This window comes from Silurus meridionalis, chromosome 20 (genome assembly GCF_014805685.1).
Source record: "Silurus meridionalis isolate SWU-2019-XX chromosome 20, ASM1480568v1, whole genome shotgun sequence".
NCBI classification, from domain to species: Eukaryota; Metazoa; Chordata; class Actinopteri; order Siluriformes; family Siluridae; genus Silurus; species Silurus meridionalis.
In genome coordinates, this window is record NC_060903.1 from 6,680,111 (window position 1) to 6,697,124 (window position 17,014).

Sequence of the window (17,014 nt, forward strand, 5' to 3'; positions counted from 1 at the left end):
TACCCTTCCATCTCTTTTAAAAACACAGCCCATGGATGACTATATTCTTTCCGAGCTAAAAGATAGACAGCTATGAGGTAACACTGCCCATTCCATGCAGGAAGGGCCAGGCCTAAAATAACATTTACAACATTATACTGGGGTCCAAAGTATATTTATGACTCATCCACCTTTCCTACTACTTTTCACTCAACTAGACAAAGAGAGACAAACTGTGAAACAGGGAAAGAAATGCAGTCTTTAGTAAGATTGCAAAACGAGGTTAAAAAAAGAGAAAGGGATAAAAATAAAGACCAATGAAGAGAAGTGTAAAGGTGAGCGTAAGTCAGTCAACACCACTGCACCTCGTGCCAAACTGCTGTCACATCCTCTGAATAGGCCTCCAGTTCCTCCACAGCTCCTGGAAGGCGGGCAGACAGAATAAATAGCTCTCTGCAGGGGTTTATATTTGGAAAGTCCTAATGTTAGGTGCTATCGCCAGAATAGTGTCTCCTTAGATTTTGAGACAGAATTTAATTAACGGCACAAGGCCTCATGCTGATGTATGGAAAAACTCTATGAAAATAAGGGCAATCATGATAATGCTTACACTCTCCAAATTCCTCTCTGTTTGAGACGAGCCACATGCAGATAAATACACATTATATAGTGATTCTATAGACATATTAGTACAAAAAGAAATATTAAAAATATTGGCAGGCAGCATGCAACCGGCTAATAGTTAGCATTCTACCAGTCATCCAGATCTTAGCAAACATGGAATAACCCTACATAAAAAAGCATTACTGTGACTTTACTGTGATATATACACACCAACCAGGCATAACTTTATAGCAACCCATCAGGTGTAACATTATGACCTCCTGCCTAATATTGGGTTGATCCCCTGCCATTGCTAATTATCTGGGATTATCTGCTGCCAAAACAGTCCTGACCTGTCAAACCTTAACAGCGTTATCACTTCAGCAATTTGAGCTACAGTAGCTTGTCTGTTGGATTGGACCACACGGGCCAGCACACCCATGTGGAACAATCCACAAGAGCTGCAGTTTTAGAGATGCTCTAACTCAGTCGTTTAGCCATTACAATTTGGCGCTTGTCAAACTCAGTCAAATCCTTACACTTTCCCATTTTTCCGCTTTTAACACATCAACTTTAAAGACAAAATGTTTTCTTGCTGCTAAATATATCCCACAATTAACAGGTGCTATTATGAAGTGGTCATAATTTTTATTGTTTAAGCCATAAATCATCCTCCCACACTCTTTAAACACACACAGAATACATTTGCAAGAATATAGTGAGATGAATTTTGTTTAAATTCGTAGAAATATCACATTTATAGTAAGTAGTACTGTAGTACTGTAGCGTAGACTATGCATTGTTTGTTTATTGATTGAAGATACACATCATTGCATTCTTTATTTTCATTGGCTAAATCTGGTGACATATGTCTTTAAGTCCGCCCATTTTTTGATGTTACTACAACTAATACAGTGGCCTCCACAATTATTGGCACCCCTGTTTAAGATGTGGTCGTGGACTTCAAAAAAATTCTCCTTTTTTTTTAAAACAACATAGAACCCAAATGCAAAAAAAGAGAAAAATCCAACCTTTTATTTAAGTACATTATTTTGGTGGTAAAAAAATCACACATTTAGAAAAAAAAAAAAACTTGAAATCATGTGTGCCACAATTATTGGCACCCCTGATGTTAATACTTTGTACAACCTCCTTTTGCCAACAAGACAGCACTTAATCTCCTCCTATAACATTTCACAAGATTGGAGAACACAGAGAGGATTTTGACCATTCTTCTTTGCACAATCTTTCTAGATCATCCAGTGTCCTGGGTCCTCTCTTATGCACTCTTCTCTTTAGCTCGCCCCACAGGTTTTCGATTGGGTTGAGGTCTGGGGACTGAGATGGCCATGGGAGGACCTTGAGTTTGTGACTGCTGAACCACTTTTGTATAGATTTTGCCACATGTTTTGGATATTTATCCTGCTGAAAGACCCAATGACGACCCATCTTCAGCTTTCTGGCAGAGGCCATCAGGTTTTTATTTAAAATATCCTGGTACTTCAAAGCGTTCATAATGCCATGCACCCTAACAAGGTTCCCAGGGCCTTTGGAAGAGAAACAGGCCCACAGCATCACAGATCCTCCACCATACTTCACGGTGGGCATGAGGTGCTTTTCGGCATACTCATCTTTTGTTTCGCCAGACCCACTTAGAGTGTTTGTTGCCAAAAGCTCAATCTTAGTCTCATCTGACCAAAGCACACGATCCCAGTTGAAGTCCCAGTACCGCTTAGCAAACTCCAGGCGTTTACGTTTGTGAGTGTTAGTGAAAAAGGCTTTTTCCTTGCATGCCTCCCAAACAGCTTGTTGGCATGTAGAGGCGTCTGATGGTTGTTTTGGAGACTCTGTGACCCCAAGATGCCACTCTTTGATGCAATTCTGTGACGGTGAGCTTGGGAAATTTTTTTACTTCTCTTACCATCCTCCTCACTGTGCGTTGTGGCAAGATAAACTTGGGACCTCTTCCAGCCTTGTTTGTCACTGTTCCAGTTGTTTTAAACTTCTTAATGATTCCTCTGACTGTAGATACCGGCAAGTTAAGGCGGTGGCTATTTTCTTGTAGCCATTGCCTGACTTATGAAGGTCGACACACATCTGCCTTACTTGAATGGTGTGTTCTCTTGTCTTTGCCATGTTGACAAATGGGTAAGAGAATTAGGCCTCTGTGTCACGTCATATTTATACCCCAGGGAAACAGGAAATCATGAATTACTAATTAAAAGTCCCTAGATACCCTGACCAACATTAGCAACTACAGAAAAATATATATAAAAAAAAAAACAATTAAATTTTTCAGAGGAATTGTTAGGGGTGCCAATAATTGTGGGACACATGATTTCAAGTTTTTTTTTTTTTTCTAAATGTATGATTTTTTTTACCACCAAAGTTATGTACTTAAATAAAAGGTTGGATTTTTCTCTTTTTTTGCATTTGGGTTCTATGTTGTTTTAAAAAAAAGGAGAATTTTTAGAAGTCCACGACCACATCTTAAACAGGGGTGCCAATAATTGTGGAGGGCACTGTGAATGAGCGGAAACCTACAATTTCTTGTAATGCTACACATTTCTGCCAAATTGAAAATCGCGATAAGGTGGGACCATGCGATTCGAACCGCGATAAATCGAGGGACGACTGTATTCCCCCCACTAACAGGTGCCATGAGGATGAGATAACCAGTGTAATTCAAAAGTCCAAAACTCAATGTCAGTCCCTACAAATGTTTGTATGTACTGTAAGTGCTGATGGTTGTTTTTCTAAAATACATTTTTATCAGTAGCTAAACACTAATCAAAATTTTTGATAAATACTTACAATTTAAAACTGGTACATGGCAGAAAGTTTCTGTATAATCTACAATAAAAAGTTGGTAAAGAAAAAAAGAGTATAACAAAAACCTAATAAATAATATGTGCACGCACAATGCAACTTGAATTCCGGTCTGCAATAAGCAACATGGCCATTTATTAAATATGTATCTCATCAATCATCACATATGACTCAAATCAAATTAAAAAAGATCAGATTCCTCTATTCACACAGCCCTATAATCTGATTTCATTCCATATTTAGGCAAAAAAGATCTGATTTGAGCCACTTCAATCCCGTATATACAGTATGTAATGTTAGCCTTTATCAGCAGCTTGTGTGTCGGCTTTTAAAACCCTGCTCTTCGATTTATGAAGATCGAATTGTAAAGTCCACATACCACTTTTGTTCCAGTGCAGCCAGGATTGTTTTTCCCCACCCCAGGGGGGAGATTATCTGAACCATGAAAAGGGCTTATCGTATGCCGCTGAATAAACACATACAGATTCCACATTCTCACATTTAAAGTTCACTCTCACTCACCTGAAACCTTCGAACACAATCGCACAAGTCTGAAAAAAAGTATTCAAAGTCTCACACTGATTTGAAACTCGTTTGCTCCAATTAATCATTCTTTAAATCTAGATCAGAATGACAGCAAATAATTGTAATGGAGGATTGGAGGTTGCTGGCCTCCATAATGTAATCAATACATATAAATATATATTTATGCGGGTTTTATTTCATTTCAATTTTTCGCCCTATTTTTATTTAACCATTTAATTGCTTGTACTGTAGCTGAGATAAGAACACATTTTTATACATTTATTTGCACATTTGTGCAATTTAAGTCCAAAGTACAAAATGTACAGTGACAATCGATACAGTTTAGTGCTCGCTGTCTCTACACATCCCTAAATAATTCATTCTTTTATAACTGCTTAATCCTGCTTAGGTTTGCTGTGGATCCAGTACTTCTGTCAGGGGCATGACTGGAAGGAAGGACAAAATGCAGGATGCCACATGGGTATAAAGAAAACAGGCTTAAATAAAAAAAGGTAGCAAGCAGAGCAATGGAGCAAAGGCAAAAACAAAGTCCAAAAAGAATCCAAGGTCTTAACACAGGAACACAGGCCCACTAGCTTGGAAGCACGCACCGCAAACCCAGGGGTGAGTGCCGCCAAAATGGAAGTGAGTGCCGCAGGCCCGGAAGATCCTGACAACCATGGTGTGAAGTGGGAATTGATGTGGACCTCAAAAAAGCTGGGTGTGAGATAAGAATCGTTACGGATCTCAAAACGCTGGGTGTGAGGTAGGAATCAATGTGGGTCTCATTAAAGGTTGGTTATGAGGACCGCAATACACCTTGAATAAGTTCTAGTGCACTAACAGACACATTTTTGCACAAATTTTGTGTCACTAATCCACCTACTGACATAGTCTTGGGAGACAAGAAGAAATCTGGGAACCCTCAGGATGGGGTTGGAAACCCGTGCTCTCACAGGAAAAACCTGAGCTCTGGATCAAAAAAAGAACCCTGGAGCTGAAAGGCAGCAATGCAATCCATGCTTTTACCCACCTCTTTCATATGAATGAAATATTTTATATAGGTTTTTTGAGGAGTTTGATTGCCTTCAAAAGATCCTTTGAAGAAAAATCCCACCATAACACACACATTTTTCCAGTGGATTTCATTTCATTCTCTGCCAATGAATATTCACTGCAGTGTTCCCTAATTAAAGTATTAAGGTATGCGCTTAATTAACAATAAAGTACACTGTGATTCAGTATAGTTCTTTTTGTTCCAACCGCGTTCCTTTGGTGAGAACAGACAAAAGACAGCAACTAGGTCAATGAGATTCATTTAATCCTAAAGCACCAGCTATGGCATAGGGTGTGTGTGTAAGAGTGTATGAATATATTGCTGAGTGTATTTGAGTAGCAGGTTTGATTTTTTTTCATATTTTGTGCTGGCCTAAAAACAAAATCTGACGAGATAAAGCTAACTCTGTATTAAATTATATGGATTTATGCTGCACCTGTTTTTATTTTGGGAACAGAGTGGACAATGTGGACTGAAAGAGACAGGATGTCTCTGTTTATCAGACCCACAGTGCAAATATGGTGTACACAATTGGTGTTTGCGCTGTGTTTACACAATCCTCGATAAGGTGATGCCATATCACAGCCAGGGAGATATATAAACCTATGCGATGCTCTTTCCCTCTGTGATCCCCTCAGCTTATCCTTGTACACACCTTCTCTTTCTCATACCTCTCTCTCAGCTTTCTCCTCCGCTCCCCGGTGAAAACTGAACATGCCAAGGAGTTTTATAAGAGTCTGCTCATCTCGGTGCCAGGGCTACCGCAAAAGGTGTAGTCAGAGAGTCAGGATCTATTGCTACCAGAACAGTGGATCAGGATTTGTAACATTTAATGATGTGGCAATCAGAGGAATCAAAGTGGCATGTGATGCATATTCAGAGATGTGGTGAATCAGTTGCCTATCCCTGGAACATAGTATGATGTTGGGATTCACCCTGTATGTGATATAAGCCTATTGCACTATTACCATACATGTATACTGAATCTCATCCAGCCAGTCTACCAACTTGAACAATGTGGGGGTAGGTGGTAACTGGAAAAACGTGAAAAAAAACCTATGCAGACGTGGACGGCAGTGGTAGCACAAGTTCAAATCCCAATACCACCAAGCTGCCACTATTGTAACCCTCACCTGTTCACAAATGGCACAAATGCAACAGCAAACACAATGCAGGTGAGCACATTTTCAACCTGGAGCAATGGGGTTAAACCACCACCATGTATGTATTTATATACTGCACACGCATAACTGATGTCACATACATATTTATTAACTGCCTCAACAATCACAATAAAACATTCATTGTAAGTAGGTTTTAAGTCCGTTTCTCATGACAAGAAAATGCCACGATTATTGTACATGCTAATCCCATAGACAGTACATAGATGGAGCTTAGAGATTTGGTTGAAAAACACTTAAATATTCCTTTATTAGCTCTTTTGTGTAGGTTTTCAAAGCATGGCTGATAGTGAACAATGCTAGTTAGCTTATCAGGGCCGACTGGAACCACCAGTTTTTTTGGCCTTCGAGCGTCACATGCATTTCTGAGCGAATCTCTTTACAGTTTTTCTCAGTTGCTTTGGAGCATTTGTTATATTTGCAAACCAGCAAGTGCATTTCTCAAAACAATGTGTACAAACAGCACATTGGATTTTTTGCTAAAGCCTGTACTTTTCTTAAAATCCTAAGTACATTTCTCAAAAGTTAGTATTCGTGTCAATGAACATCTCATTCCAATTAAAAAAGTCCCTTAGCAATTGTTCACAATGAGATTGTCAAACTGGTCATGTTGTCAGTATGATGGTGCACGATTTCAGTTGACATAAACTACGGTTTGGGTTACAATGATTGAAAAATGTACAAAGTTGAATTTCTTCTGTACGAAATCTTCTTCTATGATTGTCAGCAGCACAAATTTCTTTATTTGGTTGCTTATATGATTTATATTGATTGCAAGAGACCGAACAGGATTCACACTTTTACTGAAGGTTCACGAGATTCACCTTTGACCTATTTTGGAGAAACGGTTGATCATTGGTTGATCTGATGCCATTCACTTGCCTTCATAAGTGACATTCAAAATTCATTTGCACAAGCCATCAATTCAAGTCACATTTACCAAAAAAAGTTTAATAGAAATTTCAGATGACAGATGATAACAACTGGTTTAACCATTTTGCATTCAATGATTTATGCAATGAACTGATGCTGAGATGTTTTGGGGGTTACGACTATTTAGGAGCAACCAGTAAAATATATTTTGACGACACGACATAAACAACTGATAATGTAGGAAACAGCAGATACTTGTACACAATCAATGAAATGAATGTACCGATCCATTCGCAATTTGATCAAAGCAACAAGAAACGTTCTTATAATAAGCACAATTGACGAAATGTGGAGGTTGAACAAGTAGTTTTAAGAATTTTATTTCTGATCTGAGAAACGCTATAAAGCGACTGAGAAAAACGGTAATGCCATACAAACTCTGATTGCACAAAAATGATCTCGATGTTGTCAGGATCTTAAAGTTCAAACACAAATGTTATTGAAATCTTTACATCATATTGATCAAATGCAATTTCAAATTGTTATACACTATAAATGAATGAAAAAAAAATGCTGAAATATACAATATTTAATCCTTGTAATGATTGTGAGAGCAGTTTGAAGAAAGCTCCAAAAACTCAACAGGACTTTCCATATAAATACGACTGAGAATTTCCAAGTGTTTTCTGTTATATAAAACTTAATTAAGAACTAAATGGTGCTATGCTTGAATCCCACAGTGTTGCTTTGGAGTTTTCTGCTAATGGTGATGCTTCAAGATTTCAGAAATTAGAGTGAGATAGATAGATAGATAGATAGATAGATAGATAGATAGATAGATAGATAGATAGATAGATAGATAGATAGATAGATAGATAGATAGATAGATAGATAGATAGATAGATAGATAGATAGATAGATAGATAGATAGATAGATAGATAGATAGATAGTAATGAATAGTAAATTAATTTGTATAGTAGAGAGAAAAAAAGAAGTATTAAAAAACTATGAAATATTTTAGAAACGCGACACAGTCGTGACCCATTTACCTCGAATTATACAAGATGGCGGACATGTTGTGCTGCACTCATTGGGCCTGCAATCCAGTTTGATAGTGCTAAAGGTTACTGTCCACCCTTCAGATTGCATTTTTTTAAAAGGGACAGAATGTTCAGTCACAACTGCATTAACACAAATTGAACAACTGATGGAAATGACGCACTCTTTGTGCAGTGCGAATGCTTTCAGAACTTTTAGTGTGAATGAGCAATTTTTGCAAAACGTTTCAAAATGATAGTTAGACAGCGTGTGCCCAAAACAAAATAAAAATGCCATATTTTTTTTTGATCTATTATTCTGAACGTTGCCCAAAGGTGCACACGTTTTTTTTTTTCTTTCAACTAATTCCAATCATAACCACAACAAACATTTTATTTAAGCCAATATACTCAATCTATGCAAACACAGGGTTTAAAACAAACAGAATCACGAGCTGCATCTTGATATGAGGTTTTAGCCTAATGAAACAAACCCACCTGATGTGTTAAGGTGTTACTGAGGATCTCAGAGCAGAAATGGCAAGTTTGCCTGGATGAACCGCATTCCAACTGGTTACTGAGACAGTATAAATGAAGCAACTCTCAGACTATGTGCTCATCCACACCATTTTAACTGCACACAAATATCTGCTGCAATAAAGGTAAAATGTTAACGACTAGGAATTTGGAAACATTTGAAAGATGTGCCACATTATCAAGCATTCGCTGCTCTTCATAAAGGGGGATGCAATCGAATAAATAGATTTCAAGGGTTTAACTTCACAATCCACAAACTGCTGAGAAGATTCATGTGGTTGTTTTTTTACTAGCACCTAATATTCATATCTAATATGCTCCATAGAGAACTGCATGCAGCAGTCTATTTTATTTAGGGCACTAAATTAATCACCACTGGAGACATACTCTATGGTGTACCATGGGTAGTCAGTACACATCTGTTTTCATGCTCCATGTCGCGGGCAGAAGGCTGAAGAAAGGACGGATGGAGGGGTGGAATGATGCAAAGATAGAACCAGTCCCATGATGAATGGTAGAGGGCCAGAGCTATCTGTTTTCTGGGGCAAAGCAGAGAGAGAAAAAAGGCAGGGGAAAAAAGAGAAAGAGGAGATGTAGAGATGGAATAGTGGAAGTAGGGGTTCACACAGCCAACGCTTGTTATCAGCATGTGTGTTTGTTTCCTGAGGTCAGGCTCAGTCAGTCTGTCTGTCAAGATAAATGTGAGTACTGAGAATATCACAACCCTGCAGTGGACTGTTTACGCAGATCTCAAACACACACCCACTCACATACACACCCAGACACAAAACACCACCTCAGGATAATTACTGCTCTCTACATAGATACCGTCCTACAATTATATGGTCTTATCAGCACCCAACACAGCGATCCGGTCATTTCTTTTTGTCCAGTATTATACTTGTTTTCCTCCATCATCTTCAACCCCAAGTCACGCTTTGCTAGAAAGAGCACATCCAAAGACCCATGTTTTTCCTAGTCATCCTCCCTGAAATTCCCATCTCTCTCTTCCTCCACTACTGATAATGTTTGCACACACATCACCTCCATATGTCCTACCTAATGGATCTGCTTACCTAGTAGAGAACAAAAGCTACTCACAACTCCAACTCAAGTTCCCAGAGTTCACCTTTTAGTTGAGGGCAAGGTCTTCAAAAAAAAAATCAACTTAACAAAATGAAAATGATGTGCTTGAAAATTATCTTCCTTAAAACATTTTATTCATTTTCAATAAACGCTTTTATCCTTCTCAGGGATGTTGAATCTTCGGCCTATGCACAAGAATGCACCAGAACACTGGATCTAAGACCCTGAATGAGACAGAATTCAGTTACAATGCACACACATTCATACACACATTCACATACTCATTCATACCTTGTCCTTCTAGGACAATAGAACATTGCCAATCTTCTCTGCAGCATGATTTTTGAAAGAAAAACCTGAGGGAAATCTAAACAGATACGGCAAGAAGTGGCATCTCTGCCATATGGTAGATGAACCAAAGTCTAGACACTACATACAGTAACCAGAGATAAGGATCGAACCAGGGACACTGGTGCTGGGAGGCAGCAAAACTACCCATTGATCAGAAACCAATAAAACCCCCAAACAGTCCAAAGTCATGTTTTTGACTAAACTTACTGTTGCTACAATAGTGAGCCATTATGACTTCCAAACATTAAACTACAGTAATACTTTGTCAAATTCGGTACGTATGCATTTCATTGTTCCTCATACAGACAGTACTACATAAAAAAAATAATAAACTTGTACGGTATTACTATACACAGCTATATTACTATATACCGCATATGGCCTCCGTTATGTACGTTTACTCTTTATATATGAAATTTATAACAAATACAAATAAAAACACAAATAATAGACAATTTAAATATACTGTATTTACAATAAAATAATACAACCAAAGCAGCACAAAGCACTGACTGGAAACAATCAGTCACAATTAAAGACCGTGTCCATCAGAGAACAATTAAACTCAACCATAAAGGAATTATAATGAATAAATATATATATGGTGTCAACCAGATGAGAATGGGTTACCTTTTGAGTCTGGTTCCTCTCTAGGTTTCTTTCTTATACTATCTCAGGAAATCTTTCCTTGTCAAGGTCGCCATTGAATTTGAAATTAATATTTGTAATCTGTTTATTAATGTAAAACGAAACGAATCGAATTAAATTGAATAATACACGGTTTAATACATCCTCAGGACAATGTCAAGTCAGATTAATCAGATCAATGAGATTAAAAAACATTTTAAGCTGTCACAGAGGCGGTTTTACCAGAGGTTTATGATCTAACATACCAACTTTGCACTCATACTGCATCTACAGACTTGATAATGGGATCACACTTAATCTTTTATGCGACATTCAGTTACTGTTCAACATAAAATCTGCGCAGTTCCTTTGACACATTTTTTTATTATATCTTCTGCCAACACTATTTTTAGGTGCTGCCTTTACTGTGTACAACAAAGAAGAGTACAAAAAGGCACCTGTACTGCCCCAAAGAGTGCAATAAAACATCCCAATACGCACAGTGTACAATCAGGGGTTCTGTAAAAAGATTACACACAAACGTTGTGCAATAACAGCAAGTTCCTGTTAAAAAATCGTCATCAGAGTAGAGAGAGGGTTAAGGCCGGTTAGGAGACATTTTAACCCATTGTAATCAGCTTAGGCTTCAAACGCATTAATTCTTTGTCACCTCATTACATCACTGTGCAACACTGAAAAGCAGAGAACGTATTTCTAACACCGACTGCTTAATCAAACCTTTGCTTAAATATAACCGTGCACTAAATGTAATGTAATATGATATAAAGTAAGAAATAAAACATGACCAGTAATGCTGTTATAGAGAAATAAACCACAACCAAGAAGTGGAACTGATATCATAATTTTTGTCCATATATAGTTGCATTTAATGTTGTGGAATGAAACAAGTTACTTCTCTTTATCAACCTTATTACAGAAGTCTCTTTTTATCTCTCTTACAGTTAATGAGTGGAAGAAAAGGGTTTGCTGCTTATTAAGTTACTGTGAAACTGCATTCTGAAAACTTTCCCATGGCTCTGACTGACACTTTAGACTCCTTAAAGTAAACAGAAACTCGGAAATAAAATTTACCATATGAACAAATCAACAATTGAAAACTTATTTTAATGTGGAGTGCTTGTGGTACAACTCCCTTCTGAAACAATAAAGTATTCATCAATGGCAGGCCATGGATTTCACACCCAGGCCTTCAGTGGTATCATACTTCTAAATACCTTCGTTATGACACCACTTTTGTCGAAACCATCAATATGATACAGAAACGCAGTATCATGGAGTGCTACATCACAGACAGGTGTCTCATACAGTGAGTACTAAAGCAAGAAACCAAATGAACACAATTTAACAAGTCTCCTTTCACTGCAGCCACAACTGTGCCTCCCGCATACATCATCTCTAGCAGAAGCATCAAAATTTACCTCATAAAATCACCCTGAGATTTTCTGTGCTTATTTTTTCATGCATTACGATTTTGAAATTAAGGCAAATTTTGTGTTTTGCGCAAATTTTAAGGGACACAAAATGCAAAAGTATAAATGGTTAATGAAAAAGCTTGACAACTGTCTTGAACTGCCGACCTTTTCTCACAATGTCGAGCTCTTCTTGGAAAGTCCGTCTTGTAAATGTGTTTGTAAGTTTATCTGCGACCAAAGAGATTTCCTCTTCTCTTTTAGCCATTGTGGAATAAAAAAAACAGCTATACAAATATATTTAAGCTTGTGCAGTTTGCTACAGATGTGGTTTGTAAGCGCTGACTAGACCATCCAATCAAAAGATGTGAAAATGCTAATGTTATTGTATGCCTGCTAGATGGTCTCTGTGTTGCTAACTCAAAATCTGATTAGTTAAAGCAACAGCTTCAAGGAACATGTAGATTCTGCTACAGGGATTAGGCCTCACGACAGATTTCTTTAACCCTGGTAACATGGGATATATTTACTGGGATATGACTGGATAGAAACTCGAACATAAACATACACTATTAGAAACCGAGAAAAATGCTATGAAATAAAGAGAATTGACTATTGGGAATAATTGAATCCATATTCATTCACACTGGTATTATGGCACAACCACCAGATCTAATGCAGTGCAAGCTTACATCAGCCGGACTAAAAAGTTTTCTCAGACCAGTCAAAGAAATAAAACACGCTGTACCTCTTTGGCTTTCTCCAGCTCGTTGTGCAGAGCCTGCTTGGAAATCTCCACCTCAATGATCTTCTGCCTGAGCATCTCATTCTCGTCCTCCGCCCGTGTGCGCTTGTCCTCCACGCTCTCCAGCTCGTTGTGTAAACGCACCGAGACGTCTTTGGCCACCTGCGTGCAGGCAGAGGAACATGTGAAGGATTGTAGAAACATGAACATGTAGCTCATACAATACAACAACTGTTCATTCATGCTCATCGAAGAAATATAAATAACGACTCCAGTCACAAACCTTGAGGTCCTGCTCTAGGTTACGAAGCAGTTCTCCATCCACATGGCCTGTTTGGGCCACTCGCAGGCTTTTCTGCTCTGCCTTGCGAAGCCGGTATTGAAATATGCGGCAGTTCTTGTTGGAGCGATCTAACTCCCTGCGCAGCTCCTGCAGCTGATACACCTCCTCTTCCAGGTAGTTGTCCCTGATCTCCTCCATCTCAGCACGCAGCTCGTCCACTTCGTCCTGCCACAAGCGCAAAGGAAGAATCCAGTCAAATGATATCAAAACTGAAGGGTTATAAATAAGTTCAGGTGCTTTCGTGACTTTATTAAAGACTTTGGAGGACAAGATCACATGATGAGGGCCATGTACTGTATATACTATAGATAAAAGTGAACTACGTTAATACTGTTTCAGGTACATTGAAAAACAAGTGTTTCATGAAAGAAAAATTTGCTTTTGCAGAAGAATCGGAAACATCAATTTAATTTGTATTGTTTTTATTTTATTTACGTAGAGCTTTTAGTAATGGACATTGCCACAAGGCAGCTTTACAGGAATCACGATGCGGATTTCGAGCCCTAATCAGCAAACCAGGAACAACATTGACACAAACAATATTCCTTGAGACAACACGATGATTAAACCTAAAGAGGATCCATGCTTAAAAAAACGAGAACCCGTTTTTTGTCAACCTGGGTGACACACCGGAGAGTGGAATGATGAAGTAAATCATAATCTGAATCAGCAATTCAATGCAAATTACTATTCAAACTGGATCAATTGAATTAGAATCCGAATGATCCGATTCCTAATCAGCGAATCTGAATCAGTAATAGCATCGCTGGGATCCTTGAAATCTGTTTATTGAAGTAAAGTCGGTTTAATGAGCATTCTTTGTAAATAAACATCAAATGAACTGTTGTTCTTAAAGGTACTCATAAAACTAGACAGTCAAGTCAAGTCAAGTCAAGTTTATTTCTATAGCGCTTTCCACAACAGATATTGTCTCAAAGCAGCTTTACAGAAATCAACAGTCAAGGTGAACGGTGTGTATTTATCCCTGATGAGCAGCCATGGCGACTGTAGCAAGGAAAAACTCCCTTAGATGAAACCTTGGGAGGAACCAGACTCAAAAGGGGAACCCATCCTCATTTGGGTGATATCAAGAGTGTGATTATAGTCTTTAAACAATACAGAACACTGGAGAGTGAGAACTAACATGAGCACTGGAGTATAAGATTATAAGTAATGTTCTTTCTACAGCTATTGGTCTGAAATAAATAGCATTGATCATTTACATTAGAGCTTCCAGAATTTCTTAAGCGAGCTTCACACATCAAAAACCGAGGACGGTGTTGCGGGATCACGTGATCTTAACAAACACTCCAGTACTCTACTCTACTATGTGTAGCACCACATACACAGTAGGGACAAAAAAGTCCACCAATGTAAACTGTCCAAAACTGTTGAAGATGCACTTATTATGCAAATCATGTTTTTTTTAACGATTGGACTTTAACAAATATAATTCTACTTGACGCATAATAGAGATGGAGTAAACAGAAACTGTGCTGTCAGAAAGAGGGAGAAAAAAAAGACAGGACCAAGATACAGACTGACAGATGTATTCAAGATCAGGAAACACATCTGGAACATGTGGAAAGATAGCCAGAACCCAAATGACTGGTTATTAATGGAAAACCAAATGTTACAGTATGACGCTTTAGACGACTGTCACACTGCTCTCACAGGCAGGAATAACGTTATGGGAATTACTCTCTGTAATACCGTGATACAGTCAGAGAAATTAAAATTAAGACGCTTTTACATTCTGACCTTATCATCTCTTTTTCATATTAGTGACTGTCCCAATTCATATTATATGTGGAACTACTGTGTATGGTTCCCTCTTAGTAGTAACTGAAACCTGGTGAATAAGTCAGTAAGAACATATTTCAGAAGAACCCGTCCTCGGGGCACCCAACATTATCGGGGTCATGCCAAGATTTTGGTTACAAAGGCCCTTTGATGTTTTCCAGGGAACTGCTTGAAATGTCCCCTGGTCTTATGAGCACCACATGTCCTGTACAATTGATTAATTGAGTCAGCTAAAGAAGAAAAACTCATGCAAATGTGCAAGACATGAGGTGCTTATAGAAGCAGGGTTGGGAGCCATGTGCTTTAGAGGGACAACCAAAGAGAAGATCTGATCTCTTTAGGATAAATGCAGGTGCTGAGGGTATGAGATCTACAGATGGACAGATGGTGGGGTTTTTTTTGGACACTCTGGTTACCTTGAGGTAGTCGTTTTCTGAGCGAAGATCTTCAATTTCCCTTAGCAGATCCTCCTCTGTGAGTTCTTTAACGCTCTCCGGTTGGATCTGTTTTTCCGGCTTGACTTTCTCTCTCGCAGGTGAAGCCTGAGCCTGAGCCGCGGTGATGTCCGCTCTCTGGACATGCAGCCGCGCTCCACCGGAGGCCCCGACAGCGCCGGGCTCAGCGGCTTCATCTGCAGCCGCGTGTCCGCGCTCACTAGATCCAGACCCGGCTCCCGACTCGGCATCGCTGCTGGCGGCCTGAGCGAGGCGTTGCTCGTCGGACAGCGGTTCGGATGGACAGTCAGACAAATCCGAGCTGCTGTCGGTCTGAGCGAGGCGCCCCGTGGGAACGCGCACCGGCGAGTCGGAACCGTGGGCCAGAGGAGCGCGCGGGACAGGAGGTATCAGCTTTCCCTTTGCGCTTTTGGGAAGTCGGGGGATGGCATCCGCTGCTTTACCGCTCCCCGGTTTCGTTAGCGTGACCTTTGAGGCCTTTTTAGTCGCGAAGGATTTGGCGACGCTTTTCACGGGCGTCGGTTTGTCCTTCGTGCCGGTCGCGGTGCGTCTCACCGAGCGGCTGTGTGCAGTGAAGGACGCCGCGGGCTGCTGCTGCTGCTGCTGCGGCTGATGATGAAGATGCTGCTTGTTGAGTTTGGGGGATTTAAGCGCGGTGGATTTCAGACCTCTGGAGTGGCCATCCTTAAGGAAAGGTCTTGCCGGAGACGGTGCACGGTTTAACCTCTTCTTCTCCAGCGGCTGGCTTTGCGGTTTGGCGTCGCTGCTCGAGCCATCGGCGCTTTCCATCATACCAGCGTTCGTAGAACGAAGTCCGGAGCGATCGGAAGCGAGCGCACACACGGTGGGACGCACTTCAGCCTCCTCTCTCATCCATCCTGAGTGATGCACGACTCCGATTCAGTTCCGCTCATCCATCATCGACGGGAAGAGCACATGAATAACAACCGCGGGATTAAAATCCCATTCAAGAGGAGCGTCTTTTCCAGCGCGCATCTGCAGCCCGGAAATACGATCCAGATCAATATGTCCGTCCTTCCCTATGTTTTTATTCCAGGCTGCTCACACTTTATCCATCCTCTTGCTCCGATCTCGTGGGCCCTCCTCCGTTTCTCTTGCTGATCGTCTTCTATCTTTCTGACTGAGAGAGAGAGAGAGAGAGAGAGAGAGAGAGAGAGAGAGAGAGGTGGGAAAAAAAAAAAATCTGCAGCCGCTGCGGTGTGACGCCCGGTGCCGTGAACCGCGCAGTGCGCACGCGCCGCCCTACACTCCCCTTTAGTTAGCGTTGGCATTATAAATCACATCATCTTCCTCACCCACTTATTCGCACAGACAGACCGGGTATCAATCTGTTACACTACCCAGCCTAATGCACTACTAATGCATGCACTGATTTAACACGCGGTTTGGGACGCAGCCCTATCAGAACAGCTCTATGAATAGGACATGCAGCTCTACAAGTATTTTTTTTTTTTTTTTGCAGTGCATTACTACTGCTACTACATGAAGTTAGGAAAAGCACTAGGAACAAGCAAAATGATCAAGTGGAGGC

The 17,014-nt window shown here is 39.9% G+C and overlaps 1 protein-coding gene across 6 annotated transcripts in view; it reads right to left on the minus strand.

Annotated features, from left to right (window-relative positions):
• LOC124403083 (microtubule cross-linking factor 1) overlaps window positions 1-16,899 on the minus strand; it is a 61,164-nt gene extending 44,265 nt beyond the window's left edge. For 3 of the 6 annotated variants that reach the window (XR_006928830.1, XM_046876667.1, XM_046876666.1), the window contains exons 1-3: window positions 15,424-16,898; window positions 13,145-13,369; window positions 12,865-13,023 (exon numbers count right to left, since the gene is read on the minus strand). Coding sequence is in view for 4 of the 6 variants with exons in the window: in XM_046876667.1 (XP_046732623.1) it covers window positions 12,865-13,023; window positions 13,145-13,369; window positions 15,424-16,335 (1,296 nt within the window). In the remaining 2 variants the exon portion in view is untranslated. Of the gene's footprint in view, window positions 1-12,864; window positions 13,024-13,144; window positions 13,370-15,423 lie in introns of all 6 variants that reach the window. The other 3 variants (XR_006928831.1, XM_046876668.1, XM_046876669.1) reach the window with 2 other exon arrangements.
• Window positions 16,900-17,014: the final 115 nt, after the last annotated feature.